At 40.1% G+C, this 26,564-nt stretch overlaps 3 protein-coding genes and 1 long non-coding RNA gene across 7 annotated transcripts; 2 read left to right on the forward strand and 2 right to left on the reverse strand.

The window, feature by feature from the left end:
* Window positions 1-1,520: 1,520 nt before the first annotated feature.
* On the reverse strand, window positions 1,521-3,044 carry LOC136254693 (uncharacterized). Its single transcript, XR_010700683.1, has 3 exons — window positions 1,990-3,044; window positions 1,837-1,931; window positions 1,521-1,743 (listed from the first exon to the last, which is right to left on the reverse strand). It is a non-coding gene; the product is annotated as an uncharacterized lncRNA (long non-coding RNA).
* Window positions 2,939-25,472, forward strand: LOC136254692 (uncharacterized). 4 transcript variants are annotated; one of them, XM_066047418.1, is made up of 11 exons: window positions 2,939-3,569; window positions 3,651-3,879; window positions 19,538-20,046; window positions 20,892-21,052; window positions 22,684-23,138; window positions 23,192-23,386; window positions 23,434-23,571; window positions 23,627-23,776; window positions 23,819-23,878; window positions 24,679-24,828; window positions 24,880-25,472. In XM_066047418.1, the coding sequence occupies exons 6-11, from the start codon at window positions 23,302-23,304 to the stop codon at window positions 25,260-25,262; spliced, it is 966 nt and encodes a 321-aa protein (XP_065903490.1). In that variant the 5' UTR covers window positions 2,939-3,569; window positions 3,651-3,879; window positions 19,538-20,046; window positions 20,892-21,052; window positions 22,684-23,138; window positions 23,192-23,301; the 3' UTR covers window positions 25,263-25,472. The 4 variants fall into 4 exon arrangements, with proteins under 4 accessions (XP_065903490.1, XP_065903489.1, XP_065903493.1 ...); XM_066047417.1 differs by lacking the exons at window positions 2,939-3,569; window positions 3,651-3,879; window positions 19,538-20,046 and adding an exon at window positions 16,647-17,062; XM_066047420.1 differs by lacking the exons at window positions 2,939-3,569; window positions 3,651-3,879 and having other exon boundaries at window positions 19,130-20,046.
* On the reverse strand, window positions 12,860-14,388 carry LOC136253761 (uncharacterized). The gene is made up of 6 exons (XM_066046421.1): window positions 14,179-14,388; window positions 13,917-14,111; window positions 13,615-13,842; window positions 13,324-13,549; window positions 13,226-13,267; window positions 12,860-13,178 (listed from the first exon to the last, which is right to left on the reverse strand). The coding sequence occupies exons 1-6, from the start codon at window positions 14,386-14,388 to the stop codon at window positions 12,862-12,864; spliced, it is 1,218 nt and encodes a 405-aa protein (XP_065902493.1). The 3' UTR covers window positions 12,860-12,861.
* LOC136253762 (uncharacterized) lies at window positions 16,889-17,774 on the forward strand. Its single transcript, XM_066046422.1, has 2 exons — window positions 16,889-17,062; window positions 17,106-17,774. Exons 1-2 carry the CDS (start codon window positions 16,889-16,891, stop codon window positions 17,772-17,774), a joined length of 843 nt encoding a protein of 280 aa, XP_065902494.1.
* Window positions 25,473-26,564: the final 1,092 nt, after the last annotated feature.

Here is a 26,564-nt window from a genome sequence, read left to right on the forward strand (position 1 = left end):
ACGTGTCTCTGAAGATGACTCAGCAGTGAAGTGAGGCTATGCAGAATAAGGGATATGGTGAAGGCACAATTAGCAATTGATCCCAATCAAGCCAATATGGCACAACAGACTCTGTTGTAACTAGAGGCCACTGCCTGTATATCAGCGGTGTGGCATCGGCAGTGATCACAGTCTATAATATTATGCATACAGCCATGCACAACATACAGGAGATAGTTACACATTGTTGTATATGCAGCACTGCATCGGCTTCTTGTTTAGCTATTACAGACTCACAGTAGACTAGTAGTTAAACCGAGTGGAAAATAATTCCAGCCGCCAGCAAGCCAGATGAAGGTGCCGGTATAATGAAAATAATTCCAGCCGCTAGCAAGCCAGACGAAGGATGAAGATGTAGACCTATAATACAACTACCGGTACAAGTATTACATTAGCGATTTCCAACCTACCAATTTTTCACACATATTTTTGCTACTTAAATTATACACCTTCAATAAATGTTTCATAAGCTGCCGTTCCAGTAAATGGTAGCCAATGCTTCGTACTTTGTAATGCACTTTACTGGATTAAAATCCATGCGGTATTTATTGAAATACAGCAAATCAAAGTTTGAAAAATAAAAATCCCCATAGGGAGCCCATACAAATAATTGCGTACGTAATTCTAATTGGAAGAATGTGGCACCTGTGATAGCCGAAGTTTCCGAGTGTTTCCGCGTGAATCTGCTGCTGATGAGGACGAAGAAAGTGGTTCTGGGCAAACCGTATATGCTGATTTCGATTTTCCATGTGTTTTTTGATTGGAGGACGATTTATGTTGGATTACGATGGAAATATGGCCCTTTTAAAGGTAAATCGCCGTCTAGCACTACTCAGAATTCACCATTACAATCACCCTGGGCTTCAAGGCATCCCCCTGCATCTATGCAAGTATAGTTTGAAGGTGAGCAGTTTGTTGTCTTGTGCGGAATTGCAAAATAAGGTTCAAGGTTGAGCATAATCTTTTCAAAAGTGGAGACTGGCATGTGATACCAACCTTACATGGCTTCACACTTACCTGTTGTTATATTCTGGTGTATTTACTGCTGTTTTGATCTATTTTATAGCAGCTTCAGTAATTGTAATTTTGATCAGAAACTATTTAAATTTTTCTTTGTAGTACAGTGATGTCATTGTGTTATATAATAATTATCATCCTTGGTACTTACAATGTGACAAATAAAGCTGAACAGTGTCCAAAGAAATCTATTTTAAAAATAATGTTGCTCTTACATTGTGTTATCTGATTGTTATGTTTCCGAAGTATGTGTTAATTGTGACTTGTGATGCTAGTACTTGCCATGTTATAAAATATTACTGGTTTTTCTACTTAGTTATCCCTGAAAATGCATTAGGTACCTGTGTATACTTAGTATTACACAGTACACACAGTTTTATCTGTGAATCACTTGCTTTATTCATGTAATATTCTGAGTGGTCAGTCTACAAAGAAGTGGTCACTTTTGAGAGGTTTTACTTAGTTCATATGCTGTTCTTCATAAAATAGATATGTGGTAAAAATTTCATGTCGCTATTGGTTTCCTATCTAGATTTATGATACTCTGAATATTGTGTTTGGTGCCATGCAATATACATAAAAAGCACTGAAAAAGCTGTACACAAAAATCATCACACTGTCAACTTCTTTTCCTTGTATCTTTTGATAGGAACCACTGATTGAGGTGGGGTTTACACTAAAATGATCCTGAAAAAATGCACAATATTTGTCATACCAATAAATGTATGGAATGTTAATTATTTAATTTAGTTGGAAATCTCTAATTACATTACTCATTACCTTGCTGTTCCAGCTGGTTGTTTATGAGCGCATCAGCTGGTATCCCAACTGGTCATCAGCTGGTCGTTCACTGCATGACGCCTGGAGCGCATATCCTACACACAAAATACACAGTTACAAATATTTAAACATACTTGTAATGTTGTTGCTTACCAGTAAAGCGGCGCCTGGCCTCTCCGCGGACGTTTACAAATCTTCTCGTTCGAGCAATCTGTAATTAACAAGGGCGTGGTGCCGGGCGTTATATAGAATTACACGTACGGTAAAGTCATCAGCACGAACAGGCGTACTTATTATATGGTTGTGCCTTCATTCACAGGCGAATCTATCCTCGCTTAGTTCATGTCTCTAGGCCTCGTAGTTTTCTCAAACATTATTTATTACGGTGTTTCTAGAGCTCCGGCAGCCGGAGGTGGTTTGCCAATGCTACAGCTCCGTCACTCCATCACGTGATGTGATACTTCAACACGCGGTATTTCAGTTGAACTACCGTATAGCGGGAAATTTTCGAAAGGTTAAATTTTCGAAAAAGAGTGCTTGATTGGAAATTCGAAAAAATATTTTCGAAACAATGTCTTTTTACCGCGCCGCGCTGTAGATAATTAATTCACGGAGGAAGCTGACAGTGGTTGCGTTGATCACATACATAGCTAGGATTTGCTGCTTTGATTGTTCAGTATAGCTAGATAAACGCTCAATCTGGCTTTGATAGAATCTCGTCTAGCTATCCTAGGGTCTTCCTTCGTAGGTTGAACCATGTTGTTTGGCGGACTTCGCCTCAGTAGCCTGCGGATCGAGCCATAGCTAAGTACATGGCGTTTTTCAGCCCATATAGATGTTTGCTGATAATTATAGTCTTTCCTAGTAATTTCTGGTCTCTCGAACTCTTATAGGCTTCAAACCTCGTAGTGTCATTCATGCTCGCTCATATGCTCGTGCGCGTGGTAGCTATAGCTATATGGCTAGCTACTTGTGTGTGGCCCAGTGCCTACCTATAATACATTAGGCCTATAGCTAACTGATATTAGCAGAAACTATGCATGTGTACACTCGCAAAAATCATTTATATATATACCCAGCTGTACTTTCTTTGATTGTCACTTCAAAGCCGGGATGTACTATTTTCGAAAAAATATTTTCGAAAACACATTGTTATTTTCGAATTTTTCGAAAATATAACCTTTCGAAAATTTCCCGCTATACGGTATAGACTGGGCCGCCTGTCGCCTGTACCTGTATCGTGCTGTATGGTTTAAATGGAAGAAAGTGACTCTGAGCGGGAGGGAGTGTTACGGACTGTTGAAGAGGAGTGTGACAGTGTAAACTTTGTTCTTGGTGAGAAGTTTTCGTCTTACGAGCAGCTGAAGGAGAAGATTACTACGTACCAACAATGGAATAATGTCCAGTTAGCCTACACTGACTCGCGGACGCTGGATGCTGCTCGGAAAAGAGCACCGAAGAGAATACAGAAAGCAAATGAAAAATTACATTATTATTCTTTGCACCTTACGTGCAATCTTGGTGGAAAGCCGTTCCACAGCAAAGGATCTGGCCAAAGACCTTGTCACAGGTATAGCAACTAAGTGGTCGAAACTTATTTAGCTGATGATGCTACGTATAATATTATGTGCAGCACAATTAAGTAGAATTGCAAAGCTTGTATAAAGCTTAACTTAAGTGAAGATGGCCAGTACCTGGAGGTCACAGACGTCTGCAATCATGAAGTCAGCAAGGTACAGTATGCTAGAAATTAATTACATCATGCATTGGGCTATTTCTATTACGTGTGTACATGTAATTTTTTTTTCTAACAGGCTATTTATGATCATTTACCCCGACAACGAAAGTTGACACCATCTGAACGGAATGAAGCTGCTGAATTATTAAAATTAAGGGTGATCAATAAGCTACTTCAGCAGCACCTATCACAATCAACTGGGAAGATTGTTACCCTAAAAGATATCAGCAATATAAAGCACTCAATACGGAAAATGGATGGAAATGATTTGGAAAAATTGTCTTCTTATCTGAAGGCAATAGAAGGTAAAACATTTTGTGTAACTGAGTAATGTACATCACCAAATATTTTATTTATTGTGCATTGCAAGTATTCCACATTTTTGCACAAACCTAATTTTACAGTATTAAATCGATATAATGGGTGAAATATTTGTGAACAATAAAAATTGTGTAAATTTATTGAACACTTGTTTTCATGATGAAGAAAGGTGCTAAGTGCAAAAACATATTTCCCAAAGTTTAAAAATCTTTGTTTACTATCATCAATGTTCCCAAAGATATGAAAGATATGAACATTAGTATGCTCCATGTTCAATAAGCCATTCACTCTCACTTTTTTCAAATTTTACCCTTGTAGTGCTGAAAGGCATAAATTACTTATTAATTTTATGAGAAAGTAACAGTGAAAGTCATGTTGATTGTACTCGTAAGTTGTGACTGTTGAACTAGGCACATGTAATTTATTTTCAAGTTCCATTTTGTCACTGTACAAATCAATCTTTCTGTTTTTACCAGTTTTCTTTGAGCGTTCTTAGTTTACAGGCTGAAACTTTGGTTGACCATTCCTATGTAGATAAATATGTAATTTAAATGGTGTTAAAAATGCAGATCCGGTCTTATATAGCAGCAGTACTTCTTTGAGCACATAACATAGTTATCTCATCTGCACTTGCATAATATATATTATGTGCATGCATACTTGAATGCAGAAGTAATAGAGGGGTGTGTAAGCATCCTTCTATATCTCCTCTAACAGACTGGAAACTGACTTACTAATGGACTAGAAACTTGCCTTAAATATGTATATATGCACTACTTAACTGCATGTTTAGTTGTCTTAAAACAATATCAATTGCAGTTATGCTAACCTCTGAACACAATCTTGAATAGTGTTTGAACTGATATAGGATGCAGATTCAAGGCTGCCAGGCTTCCCAGGTACAGTCATGGATTTTTCTCCTTTCTGCAACTTTTCAAATACACTTAATATAAACACGCTGTAGGACCAGGTGTCCTACAAACCTTCAGTTGCACTTATGCTGTAAAGCCTTAAAAGAAATAAATAACCCCTGCACTTGAAACTAGTTTGAAATCCAGTGGTTAGAAGTAGTATACTCATCATGTTATGGCTGTAAACCTGTTGTAGTGACGTGTAATCCAAGAAACAAGCTTGGAAGATACCATCAATCATATGCTATTGTATGTATTTTTTGGATTTTTATTCAAATTAACTGCTGCAATTATTGCTTTTGCAAGTCCATTTTCCAATCCATTCTGTGCTATAGTCATGTTGTGCATACTTGCCTAAATAACTAAAATTGTGGAATGGTCTTTCATGTTGCATAAAACATGCATGCTCATTCGCGTTCACACATACACCTGTACATACACACCTGCACATGCCTACACACACACACACCTGCACATGCCTACACACACACACACCTGCACATGCCTACACACACACACACACACACACACACACACACACACACACACACACACACACACACACACTGAACGCCACAGGTGTGAGTGCTTTTTGCATGCCATATGTACAGTGCTGTATATATTACAAATCAAGAGTTATTTGGATTTTCCAGTTCAACTGAGCCATAATTTTTGTGTCAAGTAGGTCACATTTACAAAATATCGGATAACATGAATGACGTATCAATCAAGTTTTATCACTGCATTGGTTTAGGTGGATGGCAATGTAAGTATGCCACTGGTGGGGTTTCATGCAGAATGAATGATTAGTAAAAATGTGACCGAATTTTGGAAAACCGTCGATATACGCACAACAGCACTTTTGCAATAAAACGCATTTAAAAACTATGGGTAAAAAATGCAAGCTCCAGAAAAAAAATTATGCAAGTTTTTATCGTCTCGCTGGTGGGTGAATTAAGCCACCAATGGATACATCCTGGGAATCATCGTGTCCGCCTGTCCATAGGGAGTACAAAAATCTTTGTTTCATCTACATACACGAAAGGATTCCAAAGTTACAGACGTTTGTTTACATTGCGGTGACGAAAGAATTTACTGACGATCGTTTTTCAGGGAATTTTCCTTCCTTCTCATACACAGAAGCATGCCTGGGGGAAAAAACTATACCTTGGTGGATGCACAAATTCATGGCGAACACAATGAGCCAAGATTAAATTCCGTATGTCGTTGTATCAGTAAGTTATGATGGTTTATGTAAGCGCCTGTAGATTCTTTTCTCGATAGCTTCTGTACATATCAAATTATTTGCTCGTCTGGCTGTCTAGTGCTGTATTTCCAACGCTGCTTAACTTAGGAAGCTGAAACTTGGCTAGTCCATTCCCCTGTCCCTGTAGAAATCAAAGAACAAATAAAATGCATTTTGAAAATTGTGCGGATATTGACGGTTTTCTAAAATTAGGTCACAAATAATGATTGTATGCAAGCAGCCTATTGCTCCACCCCTTTTCACAGGGTAGTGCTGACAGATTAGTCATTATAGGTGCCTTGTATATAGGGGGAACATAACATTTGTAATCAATAACTCAAGAATGGGACTGTGTGATGAAACACGGAATTAGTTTCTAATAAGTTTTGGATGATATCTCGAACAGCAAGATTTATATGCTGCTCTCTGTAGGCCTTGGAGCCACACCTACTTATTGCGATTATATTGTTGAAGTAGTTCATCAATAAAAACTTATCTGGTTTGGAATTGTGATAGACGCTACACGAAATACTTCGAATACAACAATTGTGTCACGTGTTACATATGCGCATGCGTATATTCTAATATGTTACATCTCCCTTGTTGTTTGAGTGTGCACTCCTACGGTTACAACAAATTGTGCATTATGGTGTTTGCATATTAGAGTTCAATAATCTGTGTCGGTGTATCTTGATGGCTTCCGAATTGTTCTCTGTGATCTGCGAAGTTGTAAATGGGGTGATGGGTTACTGTCTTGTTCTGCTGGTATTTCCATCTCAGCAGTGTCATTGTAATCAGCAATACTGTCCTCATCCAGCCAGTTATCATAGCTCTGATTAGCTGTGTAGTGGTGAGATGCATCCAGACTGCGAGGTGCTGGTTTTAGATGGCGTCTGTTCCGACGGTACTTTTGTCCACTTGGAGTATTGACTATGTAGGAGCGAGGTCCATCTGCACTAATGGCAATAACTGTTGCTGGTTCCCATTTCCCTTTTGCTCTCATCATGACTGTGTCTCCTACTGTTAATGGTTTGAGAGTGGCTGTGTGGCGGTCATAGTAAATTTTTTGTCGTGTTTTCCTTTGTCTGAGTTCCTTACGAACAGTCTGTGGGTTGATGAGTTTAGGTTGCAGGAGTTTGGCAGTGGTTGGAAGTAGAGTCTTTGTCCTTCGGCCCATGAGCCTCTGTGCTGGTGATCCTAATGTATCGGAGATAGGTGTATTTCGATATTCAAGTAGAGCTAAGTATGGATCTCTTTTGCTTAGAATGGCTTTCTTAATAAGGTTCTTAGTTGTTTGGACAGCTTTCTCTGCCATGCCATTAGACTGTGGGTAGTGTGGACTTGATGTTAGGTGCTGGAATCCATAATCTTGTGCGAACTGCTTGAAAACGGCACTAGAAAATTGTGGACCGTTGTCTGTTATCAATTTGTCTGGGATTCCATGCCTGGAGAACTGTGATTTACAATGTGTAACAATGTGCTTACTGGTGGTTCCATTTTGGAGCAAATTCACTTCAATGAAACCCGAGTAATAATCAACCATAACTAGATACTTTTGGTTGTTGATTTCAAACAGGTCGGCACCAACCTGAGACCATGGCCTGGTTGGAATCTCATGCGATATCATTGGTTCCTTCATATTGTTTCGCTGGTGCGTACTACAGATATGGCAGTTTGCAACAATGTCTTGAATCTGGGCGGCCATCCCAGGCCAGAACATAACATCCCTTGCTCTTCTTTTGCATTTCTCCATCCCTAGATGTGAACTGTGAATATTGTGCAGCATCTCATGCCTCAAATTATTGGGAATTATGACTTTCTCACCTTTGAATATGATGTCATTGCAAATTGATAGTTCATCACGGTAGTTCCAGTAGGGTAAACAGTTTGCTGGCACTTCTTGCTTTGTCTCTGGCCAACCTGTGGCAATCACTGATGCTAGTTGTTGCAAGTGTGGGTCCTTTTTGGTTTCCTCTCTTAGTTGGTCTAGCTTTGTTTCGGAGATAGGCAAAGTTTGTAAAATGTTGATGTCAAATTTCTCTTCTATTGATTCTCCACATTCTGGTAGGAAAGCTCGTGATAGTGTGTCAGCTAATACAAGTTGCTTGCCTGGTCGGTAAGTAACGTTGAGTGAATACTTTTGTGTAGTCATTATCATCTTCTGTAGCCTTAATGGGGCTTGGTGGAGAGGTTTTCTTAGGATTGCTTCAAGTGGTTTGTGGTCGCTTTCTACCTCAACATCAGGCATGCCATAGATGTAGTCATGGAATTTTGTGCAGCCAAATACTATAGCGAGCATCTCTTTCTCAATCTGAGCATACCGTTGTTGAGTGTCTGTAAGGGCTCTTGAAGCATACGCTATAGGGTGGTCATTTTGGAGAAGGACAGCACCTAGACCCTTGGAGCTGGCATCAACTGAGAGTTTGACTGGTTGCCTGGGATTGAAGTATGCAAGAACAGGAGCACTGCTGGCTAGGCGTTTTAATGTCGAAAAGCTTTGTAGGTGTTCCGGATGCCACTGCCATTTTGCATCCTTTTCTAGCAGTGCTCTAAGAGGTGCTGCAGTTTGTGAGAGGTTAGGAATGAATTTGGATAAGTATGTGATCATGCCAAGGAAACGTTGTAGGGCCTCTTTGCTTGTTGGAGGTGTCATATCATTAATCGCCTGTGTTTTCTTGGGGTCTGGCTTCAATCCATCTTTAGTCAGGACATGTCCCAGGTAAGTGATTTCTTGTTTCTTGAATTGGCACTTAGCTTTGTTCAATTTCAGGTTTCGTAGGCGAGCTCTGTCGAGGACTTTAATCAGCCCAGCATCATGCTCAGCCTCAGTTGCTCCCCATACAAGAATGTCATCAACCACAACCTCCACGCCATCAATGTCTTCAAACATTTCTGTCATCACTTTTTGGAATACATCTTGTGCAGATGATAAGCCAAATGGAAGGCGTTTGAACATGTAGCGACCAAATGGGCTGTTGAATGTGCAGAGCTTGGCACTTTCTTGGTCAAGGCTGATTTGCCAATAGCCTGAACTGGCATCCAGAACTGAGAAGTAGGTGGCATTTGGCATCCGCGTAGTTACTTCTTCTATAGTTTGCATGGGGTAGTGCTCCCGCTGAATGGCTTCATTAAGATTACGAGGGTCAATGCAGATACGTAAAGAGCCATTAGGTTTGATTATTGTCACCATGCTGTTCACCCAGCTTGTAGGTTCAGTGACCTTCTCTATTACGTCAAGGCTTTCCATACGTGCAAGCTCTTCTTGGATCTTTGGACGGAGTGTAATGGGCACACGGCGTGGTGGATGGATTACTGGTGTTTTTATTGGGTCAATCCTTATGTGGTAACGCACATCTGTGACACACCCCAGTCCCTCAAACACATCATAGTACTGTTCAAACAAATTAGCACGACTGTTACCAACAGTGTCTATGCGTTGTACAAGGTTCATTTCAATGCATGTAATGAGTCCTAGAATGTTTGGAACGTTGTGGTCCATGACTTCAAATTCGACAAGGTAATTCAGGTCTTTGTATTGGCATGGTATTTTAGCCTTGCCACAAGTGTGTAACTTATGGCCACCAAATGCTACTAGGCTAGCCGAGGATGGTTTGAGTGGGTCCTTGCACACTTGGTAATATAGCCACTGAGGTATCACATTGCATTGGGCGCCAGTGTCAATCTTGAAAGTGGTTTTCTGTTGGTTCATTAAGATAGTAACCGACCAGTCCTTTACTCCGTGAGCCTGTCCGAGTGTGCCGATAAACAGATCATCACTGTCAGGTGTCTCTCTTTGGATACTGTAGTTGTGTAGTGGTTGAGTTACCCTTGTGCGGCATACTTTGGCAAAATGGTTTCTTCGGCCACATTTTCGACATTCTGCTCCAAATGCAGGACAGATTTGTTGCTTGGTGTGCCAACCTCCACATCGGTCACAAGATACCTTTTGAACTTGTTTGCTCTGAGACCGTATTCCATGAATGGCAGGTAGACCATTAGTTTGGTCACCGGTAAACAGCTTCATTTGGGATGATGTCGTTTCATTTGCCCTACATATGTCAACTGCCTTCTGCAAAGTTAAATCAGGTTCTCTGAGGAGTCTGCTGCGTGTTTTGTCACAGTGTATGCCACACACTATTCTGTCTCTTATTAAGCTGTCCTTAAGATCTTTAAACTCGCATGTTTGGGCTTTGGTCTTGAGGTCTGTGACATACTGGTCGATTGTTTCTCCGTCATGTTGGTTGCGCGTATTGAACATATGTCTTTCCCACGTGATGTTTCTCCGCGGCACACAATATGCTTCGAATTTCTCCAGTATTTTTGCTGCTTTATTTTTGTCACTTCCATCTTCCCACGAGAACGTATTGTAGACTTCTAGAGCATCGGGTCCGACCACGTGTAGTAGAGTCGCAGCTTGGATTCCTTCGTCTTTCGAGCTGAGGCCACTGGCAAGTGAGAAGAGTTCGAAACGTTGTTTCCACTTCCTCCAAGCATCAGAAACGTTACTGCCATCCAAGTCTAGCGGATCTGGTGGCGTTAGCTTGTCCATTCTGACACCATGTGATAGACGCTACACGAAATACTTCGAATACAACAATTGTGTCACGTGTTACATATGCGCATGCGTATATTCTAATATGTTACAGAATAATGTACTATTTATGGCAACATTGAAATCAGGTCACTACTACTGATTCAGATGACCTGGAAGTAACCCAAGGTGTTCATGTTCACTATTTATATCTAAAACTTCTAGCTATATTTTGGGCACCCCACTAGTATAAGTATTAAAATTTCTAGCTATATAGTGTGAGCTATAATAATGATCAGTCAGTAAAATAATTGGTGTTGGTTTGGCTAAATAAGTAGGTTCATCACCTATGGGCAATATCACACATTTCCAATAAGTGGGCATGCCCCACAAAAAAAGCTGGCAAAGACTTATACAATCACTGTGTTTCCCATTGAGTTGTATGATATATAATGGATTAGTGGGGCATGGCTGCACGTATGCCTACAGACATGCAGTAATAGAAAAATATTATCTATGCTACATAGTGAATGTGACTCAATAAAGAGCTCAGACCATGATACACCATGATGCATCAATTCCCATGTCACCAAACTAAATGATTAATGTCACATGCGATCCAATTTGGGTCAGACGTGGATATTCTGTAAACCAGCTCAGAATGTGACCCAGGTGACTCGACCCTGATTCAACGCTGATTTGTACAAGTGTATAATGTTTTGTTCAATATTTGATATTAGATATAACCAAGAGTACATAATAATAGAAGAGGGAGGAGAGTGTCTAACTGCTATAGATTCGCCAAACGCACAGCGCTCAGACATTACGCAATCATCTATAGCCACCAAAGGTGACAAATGGCCATCAACCACTGCACATAATAAAAATTATTTCTTTTATGAGCGCTTATATAATAAAACATGTGGCGAGCAAAGGTGTTCGAAGATACTGATTCCTGTGATTCAAGTGGCGAATCTGATAGTGGAGACCAACCAGCACCCAAAAAGCTTCGTACTTCAAAGAGACTTACCAAATCAAAGCAGCAGCCACAGCAAAGTCGAAAGGCTTTACTGAAGGCAGAAAGACAGAAATTAGAAAGCTACGTGAAAAAGCTGAACTCGGATAAAATCTCCTCACATTCACTTGAGGAAGTATGTGGCCAAAAGCCATTTAAAGGAGAAGATATACAGGCGTTTTGCTGCTCTGTCGATCCCAAAGCATTAAATTTCCTTGCACATCACTTACAACTAGCATTTGCTCGTCTGTTTGTTGAATGCTCCACCAAGAAAGAGCGATATCTTCATTTTCAAATATCCTGGCATCAACATTGCAGCTTTTTGCTGGTTGAAAAGAATCAGCACCTCACACAGCTAGGTCTGCACCCTTCTGATCCAGTAGCAGAGCAAGTTCTTACAGCACGATCAGAGTGGCATAAAGTGAAGGAGAAACATGCATTGTCTCAAGATGCATCTTCTAGATTTTTAACTCTGTATTGCTCATCCACACTTGATCAGTTGCTGAGGCAGTGTCACAAGGTGATGCAATCTTTTAGCAAGAAGTCCAGTGGTAATGCAGAAGTGACAGAAGACAGTGAAGATGTATTTTATCAGTTTGGAGGGGCGGCTATAGCCAGTATGTTGCATAGTAGGTATGAAAAGTTAAAGCAGCACTGTGGTGATGATCAGCAACTCTCCGAGGAAACAACCATACTTCAGAAACTGAGTATACACAAGAAGGAAGACAAGGAACTGATACCTGACAGCTTGAAGTACCGTGACAAAGGTCACATGTATTTCCCATGTGTAGAATTGTTACCGCTAATAAAAGAAGTTGATCTTGCCACAAAAGAATATACCAATGGTGAAAATTTCAAAAAGTATGGCTCGGAATTGCTAACTGTTATATCTAACAAGTTTGTTCTTGACACAAAATTGTTATCTTTATATGAAACCATTTTGCGAGAGAAGATACCAGAATTTTCTGAAATGAGTGACAAGAGTGTAGACAGTGTATTTAAGGAATTTGTACGTAAACTATGCCATACAAGGATCCAAGAATTTTTAGATTCTTTTAAGCAACAGAGCGCAGCACACAAAGGCTTAGCTACTTTGGCAGGACAAAACCTAAGGGACTCACTGTTAAGTCATCATGTTAACCTCAAAAGCAAGTCATCCCAAGGAACAACATCAGATACATTATAATAACGATATGTCAAGACGCTGCTAAATTATTAAAGAATCATTAATTGCAAATAAATCATAAAAATGTATCGTGTCATCTATTGATTTGGTTTAATTGTGCGTTCATACTTTTTCTTCTCTAGTGGAACTTCACAAAGTTGAAGGGGTGTATCTCGATATCCCTTAGAGCTATGATGGGGAGTCACAGTGTGCTTTACAAGGTGAGCTGCTCTAGCAGTAGGATAATTCATTGCACTTAATTTTCCCCTTGCTGTACTCTTGAACTGGCTAAATAATGTCTCCACTGCACTGCCAGATAACCTTACTGGACTTATAAAATGTTCTGGGTACTCGTCTAAAAACCAAGTGGCAAAACCAGTGAATCCGTAAACACATACTCTCAGTAGATCCCATGCTAATAAAGTATACATTATAAATAGGAATAGCAACTGTGATTCTTACTTTGCCAGCTAAGAAATCTGGGATCTTGTGTGCCAATGGACTCTAAATAGAATATTTTTAGCATACTGCACAAGATGACCTCATTTAATTAAACTAACCTTCAGAAAGCTTGTTGTACCACTTCTCAAAGTGACTAAATCCTTTGTGGATAGATAACATGGGTTCTGATCCCATGCTTGTGATTTTGTCATGAGACAAAAATCCGTCCTCAAAGAGATCTCTGCATGCTTCTAAGTACCGCAAGGTCAGACGAACATTGTCAGCATCATCTGGTATAGGGGATTGTGTAACGTAAGAGTTAAGCTCTGACAGAACTTGTTCTTGCTAAAGGAAGAACAAAATCGTATTACACACTATACACAGGTATGCAATATAGTGACAACACAGACCTGCATGATCTTGGCTGGGAACACGTTCAGTTTTGTCCACGAATCACGAATCACATGGATTTCACGAAGCTTTGGAACCATTCTTGCGTGCCCTATGTCTCGCCGCTGGCATTCCCTTGCAAACATGTCAACAATTGCTTTCCATCCAAACCCAGTCCCATTGCCATCCTCAAACGACCTAGTTCCTCCATCTTGTGAAGCATACAATGCATTGATCATGTTCTTCAGCTTGAATGAAAATAAAACAGGGTGATTAAATACCGGTATAGTACAGCTAACATGTACAATACACTAGCACATACCTGATGACTTGGACATATGAGCCAATAAATATTGTGGAGGGGATCACATGGATTGGAGAACCAAGGCTTCACCTTGAAACGGTCAGTTCCTTTGCACACACCATACACACCACTAACTCCATGTGTAGCCTTCAGAAATGTGAGGTTAGGTGCAGCACCATCACAAATAAGTAAACTAGTCCTTAATCCATTAACCTATACACCTATACAACACAAAAGATAACTACATGCAAGTTGTCCATGCAGCATGTATCAAACAAACCTGAAACAATCGGATTGTTTCAAAGATACATGCTGAAATAAACTTAGCAGACATAGCATCTTCACTGGTGAAATAGGGACCAACAACGTCAAATCCTGATGTGAGGTCCCTCCACAGAAATTGCAGTATGTAGTTGGTCATCTTTGTGTGTCTGTCCTCTTCAAGCAATTGGTAGACATCTAGCAGTGATGCCTGATCCCTTTCTGACATTGCCAACCCAATTATCTGATGGTTCCTAGAGTTCCACATCAGAGAGCAGGGGCGGATCCAGAGTTTGGAAAGAGTGGGGGCACCTTTCTCAAAAACAGTTGAAGACCAAAAAAACTTACTGAAAACCAGTTGAAGACCAAAAAAAATAAAAATAAATAAAAATAAAGGTCGCAACAATAATAGCTAGTTATCCTTACCAACTATATCACGTCTGTTACATAAAATAAAATCCTATTTATAGCTTCATAGGTAAGCTACACTGCCTCATGAACATTGTGACTACTTTATTAGAGTAATTGACTGCTCTATTAGAGTATCTCGATCTTGTATGCAATTTCGTGAAGGGGGGGGGGGGCATTTTCCTCAAATGCCCCATCCTGGATCCGCCACTGGAGAGGAAACAACTTTTACCTCATCAAATATAAGGACACCGTTTGACTTTGGTCTGCACTTTCCACTGCTGGCACAAGATTCTTTGAAAGCTGCATAACTTTCAATCTGCTTTAAAATTGACTCATTTGAAGCACCAGCTTCGTGTAGAAAGGCACCAGTATAAGACTGAATAGTAGAACGTGAAGGCAGTTGTAACACATTAAAACTCTTGAGAGCCTCATATGCCGCTGGACTGCGAACAAAAATGGCCAGTGCTACAAAATACATAGTTGTGGTATTCTCAATCATACAACTTAGCTAATAAATGAACTAACCTATTCTAATAGTAACCGGATTCCAACGGTTACCCCTCTTGCGGTTCACTGTGGTACAAACAATTATTATAATTAAAATACAGCACTGTAGCATTGCCCTTACTGTTCCGCTGTTGATCCTTCAGAAAGGTAGTCTGAGCACACCTGTCTGATTGCCATATGTTACGCATACTGTTTCCAATGTGCTTTGATTTAGCTTCCCCTTCCTGAAATACCTTGCCCAATTCATCATTATGTTGCTCTTCGATCTTTTCAATAACAGCATTCAACTCGTCATTCTGATCATCATCTAAAGTAACATCTAGATGGTCATACTTGTCAAGCTTGGCTTTATCTGCTGATCTTTCTCTCTGGGTTGCCTTCTTTCGCTTCTGTGCACTGGCTGGAGATAAATGCTTTAATTTGTAATTTGAAGATTGCTGCTGCATCTGGAGTTTTGTAGAAGGATCAACTTTACTACTCCTGTTTTGCTGGTGGTTAAGCAAAGCACGCAGACGCTTGCATTGCTTACAGAGTACAACATATTGGCTCTTCTCTTCCATAGTAGCATTGTGAGCTAGTTGATGCAGCAATATACAGTGAATTGAGTCAACCCTCTGAAAAGGTCTCTGCCATAGCCGAACAGTGCTGATGTGAAACCTTATTACTTTGACATAAAAGTCAAAGTAATGTTGGTATTCCAATCCTGGACAGAATTTATAGCTGGCATTTTGGGAAACCATGTTGATTACCGGGCGGGCATTATCCAAGGATTCTATTGTTCCAGCTTGCACTGAACTGAACAGAGCTTGAACGTCATATGTAACATTGTTAGAATCAGAATCAAAAAACAGAGCTCGCACTGGGGACATACACCCCACACCTGCTACCTGCTGGGTGTCTTGTTGAGAAATTTCAAGATATTCCCTTTTCTCTGACCGTCTCATGGCAAACACAAGATCAGGATAACTTTCTTCTAGGCCAGCGATATTCTTTGTAGTAAACAAACCTGACGGTGATAAATCAGATGATTGACTGCATGGAGGTGGTGGGTCTGGTAGTGAAGATGGTTGCTCCGGCAATGGAACTGTTTGTGCAAGCAATTTATATGGTTGATTTGGTAATGGAGCTGGTGGGTCTGGCAACAGAGCTGGTTGATGTGATGACAGAAGTTCTTGATTTGATACTGGCATTGGTACAATGTCACTATACGAATTATCAGTTCGCTGTACCGGAGGATGGTGTGTATTCTGCAGCTGCAGTCTTGGCTGAAATGAAATGAGCTGAGAAAATCTGGGGAGAAATGACACAGAGGCTCCCCTACCCATGGGGCAATGCAATTGTTGAAGTCCATAAGTATGCAGCTGTGCAGGATTACAAGCATTTAACAGCGGAATAAACCTGGGAACTTCTGGTATTGCGTTATGTCCTGCTCTACCAATGCCATGGTGGGCATCAGTTAAGGAAATTAGATTGTTCCCAGGTAAGTCGGCTCGTGTAGGAAATAGTTGACAATAGACACATGGGACAGTAGTATGTAGTTAATTAGACTATATGATTCAGGCCAATAATGTATGAATGTGGTAGTACATTATTCTAAGGTATCGCGTGATGTTAATTATCAACCGAGTTATCACATGGCGCTGCGAGTAGCCAAGAAACCTGTCGAAGGGACAGCTACATAAGCCCGATCCTGTTTGTAACCACAGTCTTGATTCCCTGGTGCCGGTTAGAGGCACCCGTGCAGGTACCTGTGTAGTACGAAGTTACATCTGTTTCCGCCATTGTTTTTCTCCTAGGTGTAGGAGGACCCGATGTCGACACCACCTTTAGAAGCTGCCCCAGGGCCCTCCTACACATTCAGATTGAATGATCTACCCAAGCTAGATCTGCAAATAGACAGAGGGACTGACTTCACCGCATGGCGACTACAATGGAGATCCTACTGCAGCCTATCCGGACTGGCTCAACAGGAGGCATCAAAGCAGGTAGAAGCATTAAGTTTGTGTTTTTCACGAGTCAATAGTTCAGAACTTAGGCCTTACAACCGAGCAAAGGAATGACGTAACGACCATTATTGAGGCGCTTCAGCGCTACGTCGATGGTCACTTAAATGAAACCGTCGAGCGCCGAAATTTCCGTCGAAGGGTGCAACAACCTGGAGAATCATTTGATGACTTTCTTATTGCACTACGTGAACTGGCGAAGACATGCAAATTTTGCTCTGATGCCTGTACGGAGAAGAACATTCGTGACCAAGTCATCGAAGGTGCCAGTGATGGCGATACGATAGAGGATTTATTGCAAGAGAACAACCTCACCCTAGCCAAAACAATAAGTATGGGCCGTAGTCGTGAGGCTGCAAAGAAACATCGTTCAGACATACACGTGCCGGACCTGGGGATGGTGGCAGCATTACACCAACGTAGCCAACAACCAACACAGATGTGCTCAGGATGTGGATCTAATATGCACAAAGGTGGACGCCAACAGTGCCCTGCCTACAACCAAGTGTGCATGTCCTGCCATAAGGTTGGCCACTTCGCCAAAGTGTGTCGGAGCAGGGGTGTTCGACAGCACCCTGGAAAAACTTTACAGCCGCCACGACCACAGGCATTACCATCTCACCAGTACCGTGGCACCACACGGGAGCTGGCTGTTCCTCAACTCCAACCGAGTGCAAATGCCATCCGAGTGTAGTCTCAGCATCACAGCCAGGCTAACCACTTGCAGCTTTACAAAGTGGATGACACTGCCACAGAGCCAGCGCCAACTATTACTGTCCGTGTTTCATCACCTGCTGGTTCCCACTACATTGACGTACTCCCAGATTCAGGAGCAGACATTTCAGCTGCAGGGCAGGAGATGCTTCAAACACTAGGCCATCACATAGACAACATACTTCCATCACACATCAGTCCAAGAATGGTGAATGGTTCCAGCATGGTACCACTAGGTAAGATACCAATTACTATCCAGCTGGGTGCATTGAAGTACAAAGATGAATTACACATATATCCTGGAGTAACAGGTGCACTGATTTCATGGAAAGCTGCCAAAGGCTTAGGAATACTTCCGCCACACTACCCACAAAGTAATGGCAAAGCAGAAGCCACTGTTAAATCCATGAAGAAAATCATCCGTGCAGCTTGGAACGGTAGATATTTAGATGGTGACAAGCTTTGCAGAGCTTTGCTACAGTATCGAAACACACCTTCCGTGAAAGACGGGCTGTCACCTGCACACAAGTTGTTCGGACGCCCGATACAGGACACTCTACCTGCCCACACCAGTTCATTTACTCCGATAACACAATTACAACAAGATCAGGCTAGAGCCAAGGCAGGAAAAGTCCGGCAACAGGCCACAAATTATTACAACCGCAATACTTGCCCACTACCAGACATACGGTTACAGTCCCAAGTAGCTCTGCAAAATCCTAGAACAAAATTATGGGACGTATATGGAGAAGTCATTGCAATTGGACCATATCGCCAGTACACGATTAAGACATCATCAGGAAAGACCCTCATCAGAAATCGAAGATTCATCCGACGCAGAGTACCATTGTCATCACTACCACAACCAGCACCAGTCGTTCAATCACAATAACAACAATCCTTGCCAATGGACTTGTCATTGCCACGACGTTCTAGCAGAGTCAGGAGGAGGCCACAGAGACTTATTGAAGACCCCACCTGGCAGGGCCCCTATTAAGCTTTTTCACATCTCGTGAAAAGCTTGGTGGGGAGGTGTAGGAAATAGTTGACAATAGACATGGGACAGTAGTATGTAGTTAATTAGACTATATGATTTAGGCCAATAATGTATGAATGTGGTAGTACATTATTCTAAGGTATCGCGTGATGTTAATTATCAACCGAGTTATCACAGCTCGTTGTATGATTCCTGGATTCATTTCGAGCCTAACTCTTTGTTGTTCATCACAACTTCGCCGTTGTGGCGTTCCCATCACCTACTCTCGAAGAACATGACGAAAAGTTCAGCACTTAATACTCGATTACACGCACTGTTACCTCGATTATTAGCTGCTATCTGGATTATAGGTGCTGCTATCTCGATTATAGGCGCTGCCCTCTGAAGTAGGCTTCAGCATTATACTGCTTCAATCAACAGATATTAACAGTCTTCTGTTCACAAAAAGGTATTGATATATGGCTAGCTGTTCTATGGATTGAAGTAGGAGGGTTTGAGCGCTGTGAGTTTGTACAGCCTATATTGAGAGTTAGACACTCTCCTCCCTCTTCTATTATTATGTACTCTTGATATAACTGCTGCTATGTATTATAAAATGTAGCTCTTGATCCATACCTTAGTTTTAGGGTTAGTTCCAAAATTACTATAGGAGTCAGTGGGTCATCAAGATCAGTTTCAACCCTAATATGTAGAACTTATGTACCCGTGTACATACTTGAAGTGCTCTTTAGAGCTATTTCTTCCAGGATCAACAGTTGAATTTCTGTGTGATGAAGACAAGAATCTTGTTGGTATTGTTTTTTCAAGACGGCATTATGAAATCAACCTTTTCTGCTTTCCCAGACGTTTACTGGTAGATGCAACATATAAATTAACAGAATTGAGGGTGCCCATGTACTTGATGATGGTGGTTGACGGAAATGGTCAAAGTGAAATTGTGTGTGCCTTTGTTACAGTTTTGGAAACTGAGGAGTCAATGGGCAAAATGATACAAGTTTTCAAGTCTCACAATCCAGCTTGGGCCTCCTCAAGAGTTTTAATCTCAGACAAAGATTGCAGTGAGAGAGCTGTTTTTGCAAAAGAGTTTCCTGGTATTTGTTTACAGCTGTGTTTATTTCATATGTTACGAAGTTTTAGACGAGAGATTACTTGTGACAAAATGGGAATCAGAGCTGGAGAAAGAGATCATGCTTTGGAAATTTTGTTAAAACTTGCATATTCTAGGTCTGAGTCAGACTACAATCAGCACTATGAAGTAAGCAAGAATGTGCTATGTATAAGTTATTACCACTTCATCAGTGTAAATAGCTGATGTGCTTATTGTAGTCATGCATCTGTATTAAAACCATACTCACTGTACACATGGCTCAATCATGTATATGTGACCTGCTGAGTGAAAACCCGACTTGCTTGATTTTACAACTTCTTTGTTGTCTAGAAGGAATAAACAATGGGATGTTAAAGTTGCAGTCTTTTCTGGTCAGTACTATATATGTACTTTTGGAGTTACAGTACTAGAAAGCAAAAGTTGAATTGCAACATTGCCGTGAATTGAGGTATTCATCAAGGTACGATAAACTTACATTTTACAACATAACTTACGTTTTCTTTGTGGTACAAAAATGAAGCAAGGATATTCTCCATGAAAAGGCAAATCTAGTGATGTATTACGCATTTCAGTTTATGACATTTTTCACTGATTTGTGAATGCTTTATTAAATATCATCTGGCTACTTATACTGAGTGAGCTACACAATAGCTTATTAAGAGGCGTGGTTACCATTTCTTGATTTCTACGGCAGTTAAGAGAAGACAATAAGTATCTGCTTAATAGTTGGCTTAAAAGGGTTCCAGCTAGATAAAAAGAGCTAGTTAACTACACATGTACAACTCACCTATAAGCGAGTTTTAAAAAGGGTTAGGCTAACTTATTTCAAAATGGGCCTATCTAAATTTGTAGTATTAAATCTGGGTGGCGCATTTCAAAATGGGTTGACCAATTTTAAATCAGTCAAATTTCGAAGAGGTTCATAACACTATTGTATTATGTGTATTATGTATGTAGGTATGTTATGTGACTTCATGGTGTTGTTATTATAGGATTTACGGCTTGCTGGTCTCACCACAGTTTTTACTTACTACAATGATAATTGGCATCCCATTCGAGAGGAATGGGTAGAATGTTTTAAGAACACAGCCTTCACCCTGGGCGAGAGGACAAACAACAGATTAGAGAGTATAGTGAAGAGTGTTTGCACAAGGTATCTGCATGCTTGAATGCATACCTAGACAAGTATAAGGGAAAATTAAGAATTGTAAATTCAATTAGGGATAATAGAAAAAAGTAGGAGGTCACCTACACTTGCAGATAAACTAGTGGACATTTAATCCATAATTCAGCCTAGTCTGGTGCCGCCCGCCCCTTCGCAAAAAGTAAGGGTCTGGTGAAATACAAATACCTAATCATTTCAAAAGGAATTCAATTAGACAGCGCACGTAATGCTTGTTACGTCAGATGATTGCACTTCAATTCGAGTAAAAGCATTGTGTTGCCAAGGCGATTTCTGTGTGAGCGTCATTGGCATGTACTAATTGGCTAGCGCCGAATCTGGGCGCTAGAAATGATTTAGTATCTGTATTTCACCAGACCCTTACTTTATGCGAAGGGGCGGGCGGCGCCAGACTAAATTCAGCCATGGATACAAGGATAAATGTTCACTAACATATTTGCAGGTGTAGGCAACCTCCCTTGTTCCCTACTTTTTTACTACTGTATGATCCCTAGTCAAACTTAAAACTTTTATATATGTACTTGTTTGTTTACATTTTCGCCAGAGGTAATGTTTATGACTGAAAATGTGTCCCAACTATAAATTATTGTCTCGAAACCATTACACTTTTCTTTCAGCTATTTTCAGCTCATTTCACAGTGCTACAAACAAAAAACAGTAGAAGTGCCTCTGCAATCAATCCAGTAACCATGGAAAATACCTGTTTACAATTGTATGGAAGCCATTGCGCTATCGCAATCAACACCTTGTTATCACAAATTGATACCTTCGGCTGTTAACAAAAAGAAATGGGACACAAAGGAGGACAAAGGTAAGTCCATGATGTGTACATTGTACATACTGTGGTGCATCTGTCAAGCTAAAGCAACATTGAATAAAATAGCTAGCTATTATCGAGTTGCACTTGTCTGAAGGCATCAGGCAGGCAGGCAGACAGGCAGGCAGGCAGGCAGTAGAAAATTGCATTAAACAATTTTTTTTTCTAAATCTATTGGAAACATTCTGAAGGCACTTTTGGGCTTGGTTATACCTAACCAATACTGCCAAGGCGACAGGATGGTATTGTGAAGATGATTTTTGGATGATATTTTTGGCCAACTCTCCATGTTCCCTAATATAAAGCACAGTATACCGCATAATGTATGATACACAATTCATATTCAAGGGCTAAACATTAAAACATATCTATTGTGATTATACGTGTGGATCATTTACTGTATGAGTAACTACCATGGCTCACCATGTTATAGGGACTTTTCTAGACGGTTTCACTCTGTTGTAATTATTATCCAAGTTAGGGAAAGAATGATAACTAAGAAATATTATATAAGTGTACTTGCTTATTACCATGTACTGTATGCTGTACTAGTGCAAATCGTTACACGGTAGTATGATTGCAATGATTTCAACATTTCTCATCAATGTATGTACCATGATCACTTATACCTATTCTTATACTGTTTAATTACTCAGTTTGCATGCCTCAACCAGCACATCCTTAATATATACCTCTTGTGTTCTTGCTCATGGATAGATGAATACAAAATTATATATGTATATTTTATGTAATATCCTAATTTAAATTATAAATCATTGTACAGGTACAGTACACTCATGCAATTTTTTTGAACACTTTTGTGCCCTGCTGTCAACTTTACGGAATGAGAGGGATCACTGCACATTGATGGCTATGGTGAAGAAAAGGATTGATATGAAAGATCCTGTAGAAATTGAATACTCCTCAATTCTCACACCTTATGCATTAAATTATGTATCCAAGCAGCTTTCATTGCGGAGGAAGGTCACCATAGTCTCAGAACATGATCGAGAATGCCATATTACATCATCGGAAGGGATTTTGAAGGTGACAGTCAACGGATGCCACTGTTCAATTTGGAACACCACCAACCTCCCTTGTCGTCATATTTTTGCTGTGCGAGAAAGAAAGAAACACCCTTTATTTACTCCCTTACTTCTTGCGGAACGTTGGACAAAGGATTATATGAGAGATGCTTACTATAAAAAATCAGAATTAACAGTTGAGGTTTCAAGCAGTGTGAGTAGTATATGATTATACAGCTATAAAATTCACTATAATTGTATGTACAGATTTCAAGTATTGGGCATGGACCACAACGGTCATGTTTAACACAGCACCAGAAATACCATAAAAGCCATATTGTTGCTGTGGAGTTAGCTTTTTTTCTTCCGAGGTTGGCATGACTGAATTCACAAGAAGGTACACTTTGCTACAGACCTTGAGAGATATATGGGCATCTGGAAGGGATGCAATTCTTTGTGCAGGTATGTAATCACCCGTATTTGTTAATATTTTTATGACATTTATGCAGCTCAAGATCAGCACTGCAGTGACCAAAGAGGAACTGTTGCTGTTACTGCAAGTCAATCCCTTGTTGGTTGCGTCAGTGAAGGTCACAGTGCTAATCAGAATGCTAGGAATGAAGGCAGTCAAGCTGTTGAGAATGCTGGTGAGTGTGGACTGACAAACATTTTCATCACTTATGCAATGAACTCTTTTGATAGGTACATGTACGACACAATCTGATGCTGTTTGTAGTAATAGTAGTGGATCAAGTACCAGCCATGGTGATAATGAAAGTGATGGTACAAGAAATAGTGAAGTAAACACTACAGAAAATCACCTACCTGAAAAGAATGATCATCATGATCAAGGTACTTTGTAGTTTAATGACTACTTACTCAAATTTTGCATAGGATATCAGCCGCCTGTACCATTGGTAGACACAGTGCAAACTAGAAGCAATGATGTAAATGGTGTGTGTGCGTGCGTGCGTGCGTGTGTGAGCCAAGTGGCTAGAACACCTGCCTGATAGTCAAAACATTCTAGGTTCAGTACCTGGTTATGCAGTTACTGTTGTTTCCTTGAGCAAGAAATTTTCTTCACATTACTTAGCTGCTCATGGGGACCTGATAAATTTGCATTACTCAGGTGCTAAAAGTCGAATCCTATTGGGGCAAGACTAATAAAATACAAGAGGTTGTATCATGTCTCACACTTGAAGGTATTGTTAGCCAACCTTCACCCGACATGTATAGTTGGCATTTGCTTCCTGAGTTAACACCTGGTAGCCATTTGATGTTACAACTCCCAGTGTCCACTAGGTAATTTTGATGTACGTAGCATGGTCATTGAAGGGTTTGATTTTTGCATTTGCTTTGTGCAAGTGTACATACATGTATACCGTAAATCAGGAAAATTTCAATTCAGAAAATTTTCGTCTATTAAAATTTTGATGCTACATATTTTTGTCACTTTTGACGGAATAGCTAGCTATACGTTAATATTTGTATACACGAATTATCCATATAATAGTTAACAATAATTCGTCGTTTTAATTTTCATCGATACAGCCAGCGATGAAAATCTTTTGACGACAAACTTTTCCTGTTTTACGGTAATACAGTATGTGTTGTGTGTGTGCATGTTTGTGTATAGTATGTGTAGTGTGTATTGTGTGTGTGTGAAATAGTGCAATCAGTAAATTACCAGGGGTAGTATTAGAACTGTGGTACAAACTTGCAAAACATTTATCACAATCTGATTGCATCCACAGAGTTACAAAGTATTAGGTTACCTAGTAAAATGCGAAAGAAAGGAAGACCTAAAGGAGCTGAGAAGACTGTTATTGGTCTCCCTAGAAAGAAGTCCAGAGGAAGCAGGCATGTGTCATTCCTATACAAAGGTGCTAAGCAAAAGGAACTTGGTATGTATGTTAAATATCCTGTGTTGATCTTGAAGATGTTTTCATTTTTAGTGATTTTAACCTGGTTTGTTGATCTACAAATTGCAAAGGACGCCATAGATGGGAGCCGAATTATAGAAGAGGATGATGTAGAAATCAGACCTGAGATGGTTTCATCATCATGCACTGATGAAAATGTCTGCTTAGATATGTGCAGGAAGTATTGCACCCGGGAAGCATGGGCAGCTATTAACAGTGTAGTATCTATAATTCAAGCCAATCCCACATGGTATTGTGGAAGATGCACAAGGGAGATAATTGACGATGAACAGAATTCAATTGTTTGTGAAAGCTGCTTAGTATGGTACCACTTTAATTGTGTTGGTCTTAAAAGATCACCGAAGAGGAGAGTATGGATATGCCGCTCATGCTTTGAAGAATCTGCTGACCAATAGGTAGCCCAAGATTATTTCACGAAGTAGTCAAACATTAATTAATTTAAGAAATTTCTTCTTTGCTGTACTGTTATAGTTCAAATGATCAATTCTGTACTATAAAAGGTGCAGCCAGTAAATGACAACTAAAAATAATAATCACTTTCCTGGTATATAGACAATATACAGAATGACATGGTGTGTGCATACAGTAGATATGTGTGTATACAATGGAACTTGTGGACACTTTACAGAATTGGGATGTAAAACTTTGGAGTCGGATCTGTTGACTCCATTTTTCTCGATGTGGAGAATTTGTTAAAAAGTTGGTTTCACTATTTCAAATATTGATCTTTTGACTACAGGGGAACTTGAGCAGTACTTGAAATTGTTCCATGTTGGAGAGCTGCAACTTGATGTTATAATATGTAGATGTAATACTCTTCCCAAAATCTCAGATACACCCCTTAAATTGTGAGTGACAATTACACTGTATGTAGATCAGTTCGATCTTGAGACAGTCTAGCTAATATGTAAATATTTCCCAGGTTAAAACTGCATGCACCGAACACATTAACTTTCACACTTGTAGTGCTGAACTGACTATTCAGTTTGATATCCAAGAGCCCAAGTGTCTTAAATTATGCCTGTTTTTAAAGTAACACATTAACTTTCACTTGTCCTTAAATTCAATTTCAAGCTTTAAATGTCTCTAAGGCAGGTTGACCTTTAAAATAGCATGCTCAAACAGCAAAAGTACCCTCAAATTTAACCTTGAAAGGCTTAAAATTCTCCTTGTTTTGAGAATGGTCTTATAGCAGCAACACTGATACATCAAACTCTATAGTAGTATACTATGATCTGGCTTCACCCAATGATCACGACTCAGCCTAGCTTGATAATTAGTCTGGCAGCTATTTAACCATGCAATTAGCTCCCTCTACATTCAGAGGAACATGTTGCTGTAGACCTTCAGTGCTGGTCACTGTAAAGTGTTAATAATAAATAAAATAATAAAAGATTTGTTAACCAGACTTTTCAACTTGCACTGCATGAGTAGTTACTAATGATGACGATCAGTAGCTAATTTGAAGTGGATCACCACACTTCAGTGTTCATGAGGAGTACCTATAACACTTAAAACACTGACTTAAAAATCCAGTGGACACTTTCTCCCCTGTAGAAAACCAGTCACTTTTCAGTCCGCGCTTTATTCCGGTACTTTCTTCCACTTCAGTGGATCAAGCTGGCCTCAAGTACGAAGTATTGGTGGTCTTCAACTGAAAGTACGCAGCACTATTGGTGCTAAGGCTACTGATACGG

Source organism: Dysidea avara, chromosome 4, assembly GCF_963678975.1.
Source record: "Dysidea avara chromosome 4, odDysAvar1.4, whole genome shotgun sequence".
In the NCBI taxonomy this organism is placed as follows: domain Eukaryota; kingdom Metazoa; phylum Porifera; class Demospongiae; order Dictyoceratida; family Dysideidae; genus Dysidea; species Dysidea avara.

Bases quoted from the DNA above. Each gene is read 5' to 3' on its own strand.
- LOC136253761 (XM_066046421.1), bottom strand. From the start codon at position 14,388: ATGTCAGAAAGGGATCAGGCATCACTGCTAGATGTCTACCAATTGCTT. The intron at 13,843-13,916 runs GTATGTGCTAGT...TTTTCATTCAAG, and splicing joins TCATATGTCCAAGTCATCAG to CTGAAGAACATGATCAATGC. The intron at 13,550-13,614 runs GTCTGTGTTGTC...TTCTTCCTTTAG, and splicing joins TCCCAGCCAAGATCATGCAG to CAAGAACAAGTTCTGTCAGA.
- LOC136253762 (XM_066046422.1), top strand. From the start codon at position 16,889: ATGTCGACACCACCTTTAGAAGCTGCCCCAGGGCCCTCCTACACATTC. The intron at 17,063-17,105 runs GTAGAAGCATTA...TCAATAGTTCAG, and splicing joins AACAGGAGGCATCAAAGCAG to AACTTAGGCCTTACAACCGA.
- LOC136254692 (XM_066047418.1), top strand. From the start codon at position 23,302: ATGACTGAATTCACAAGAAGGTACACTTTGCTACAGACCTTGAGAGAT. The intron at 23,572-23,626 runs GTGAGTGTGGAC...CTCTTTTGATAG, and splicing joins TCAAGCTGTTGAGAATGCTG to GTACATGTACGACACAATCT. The intron at 24,829-24,879 runs GTATGTATGTTA...TTTCATTTTTAG, and splicing joins TGCTAAGCAAAAGGAACTTG to TGATTTTAACCTGGTTTGTT.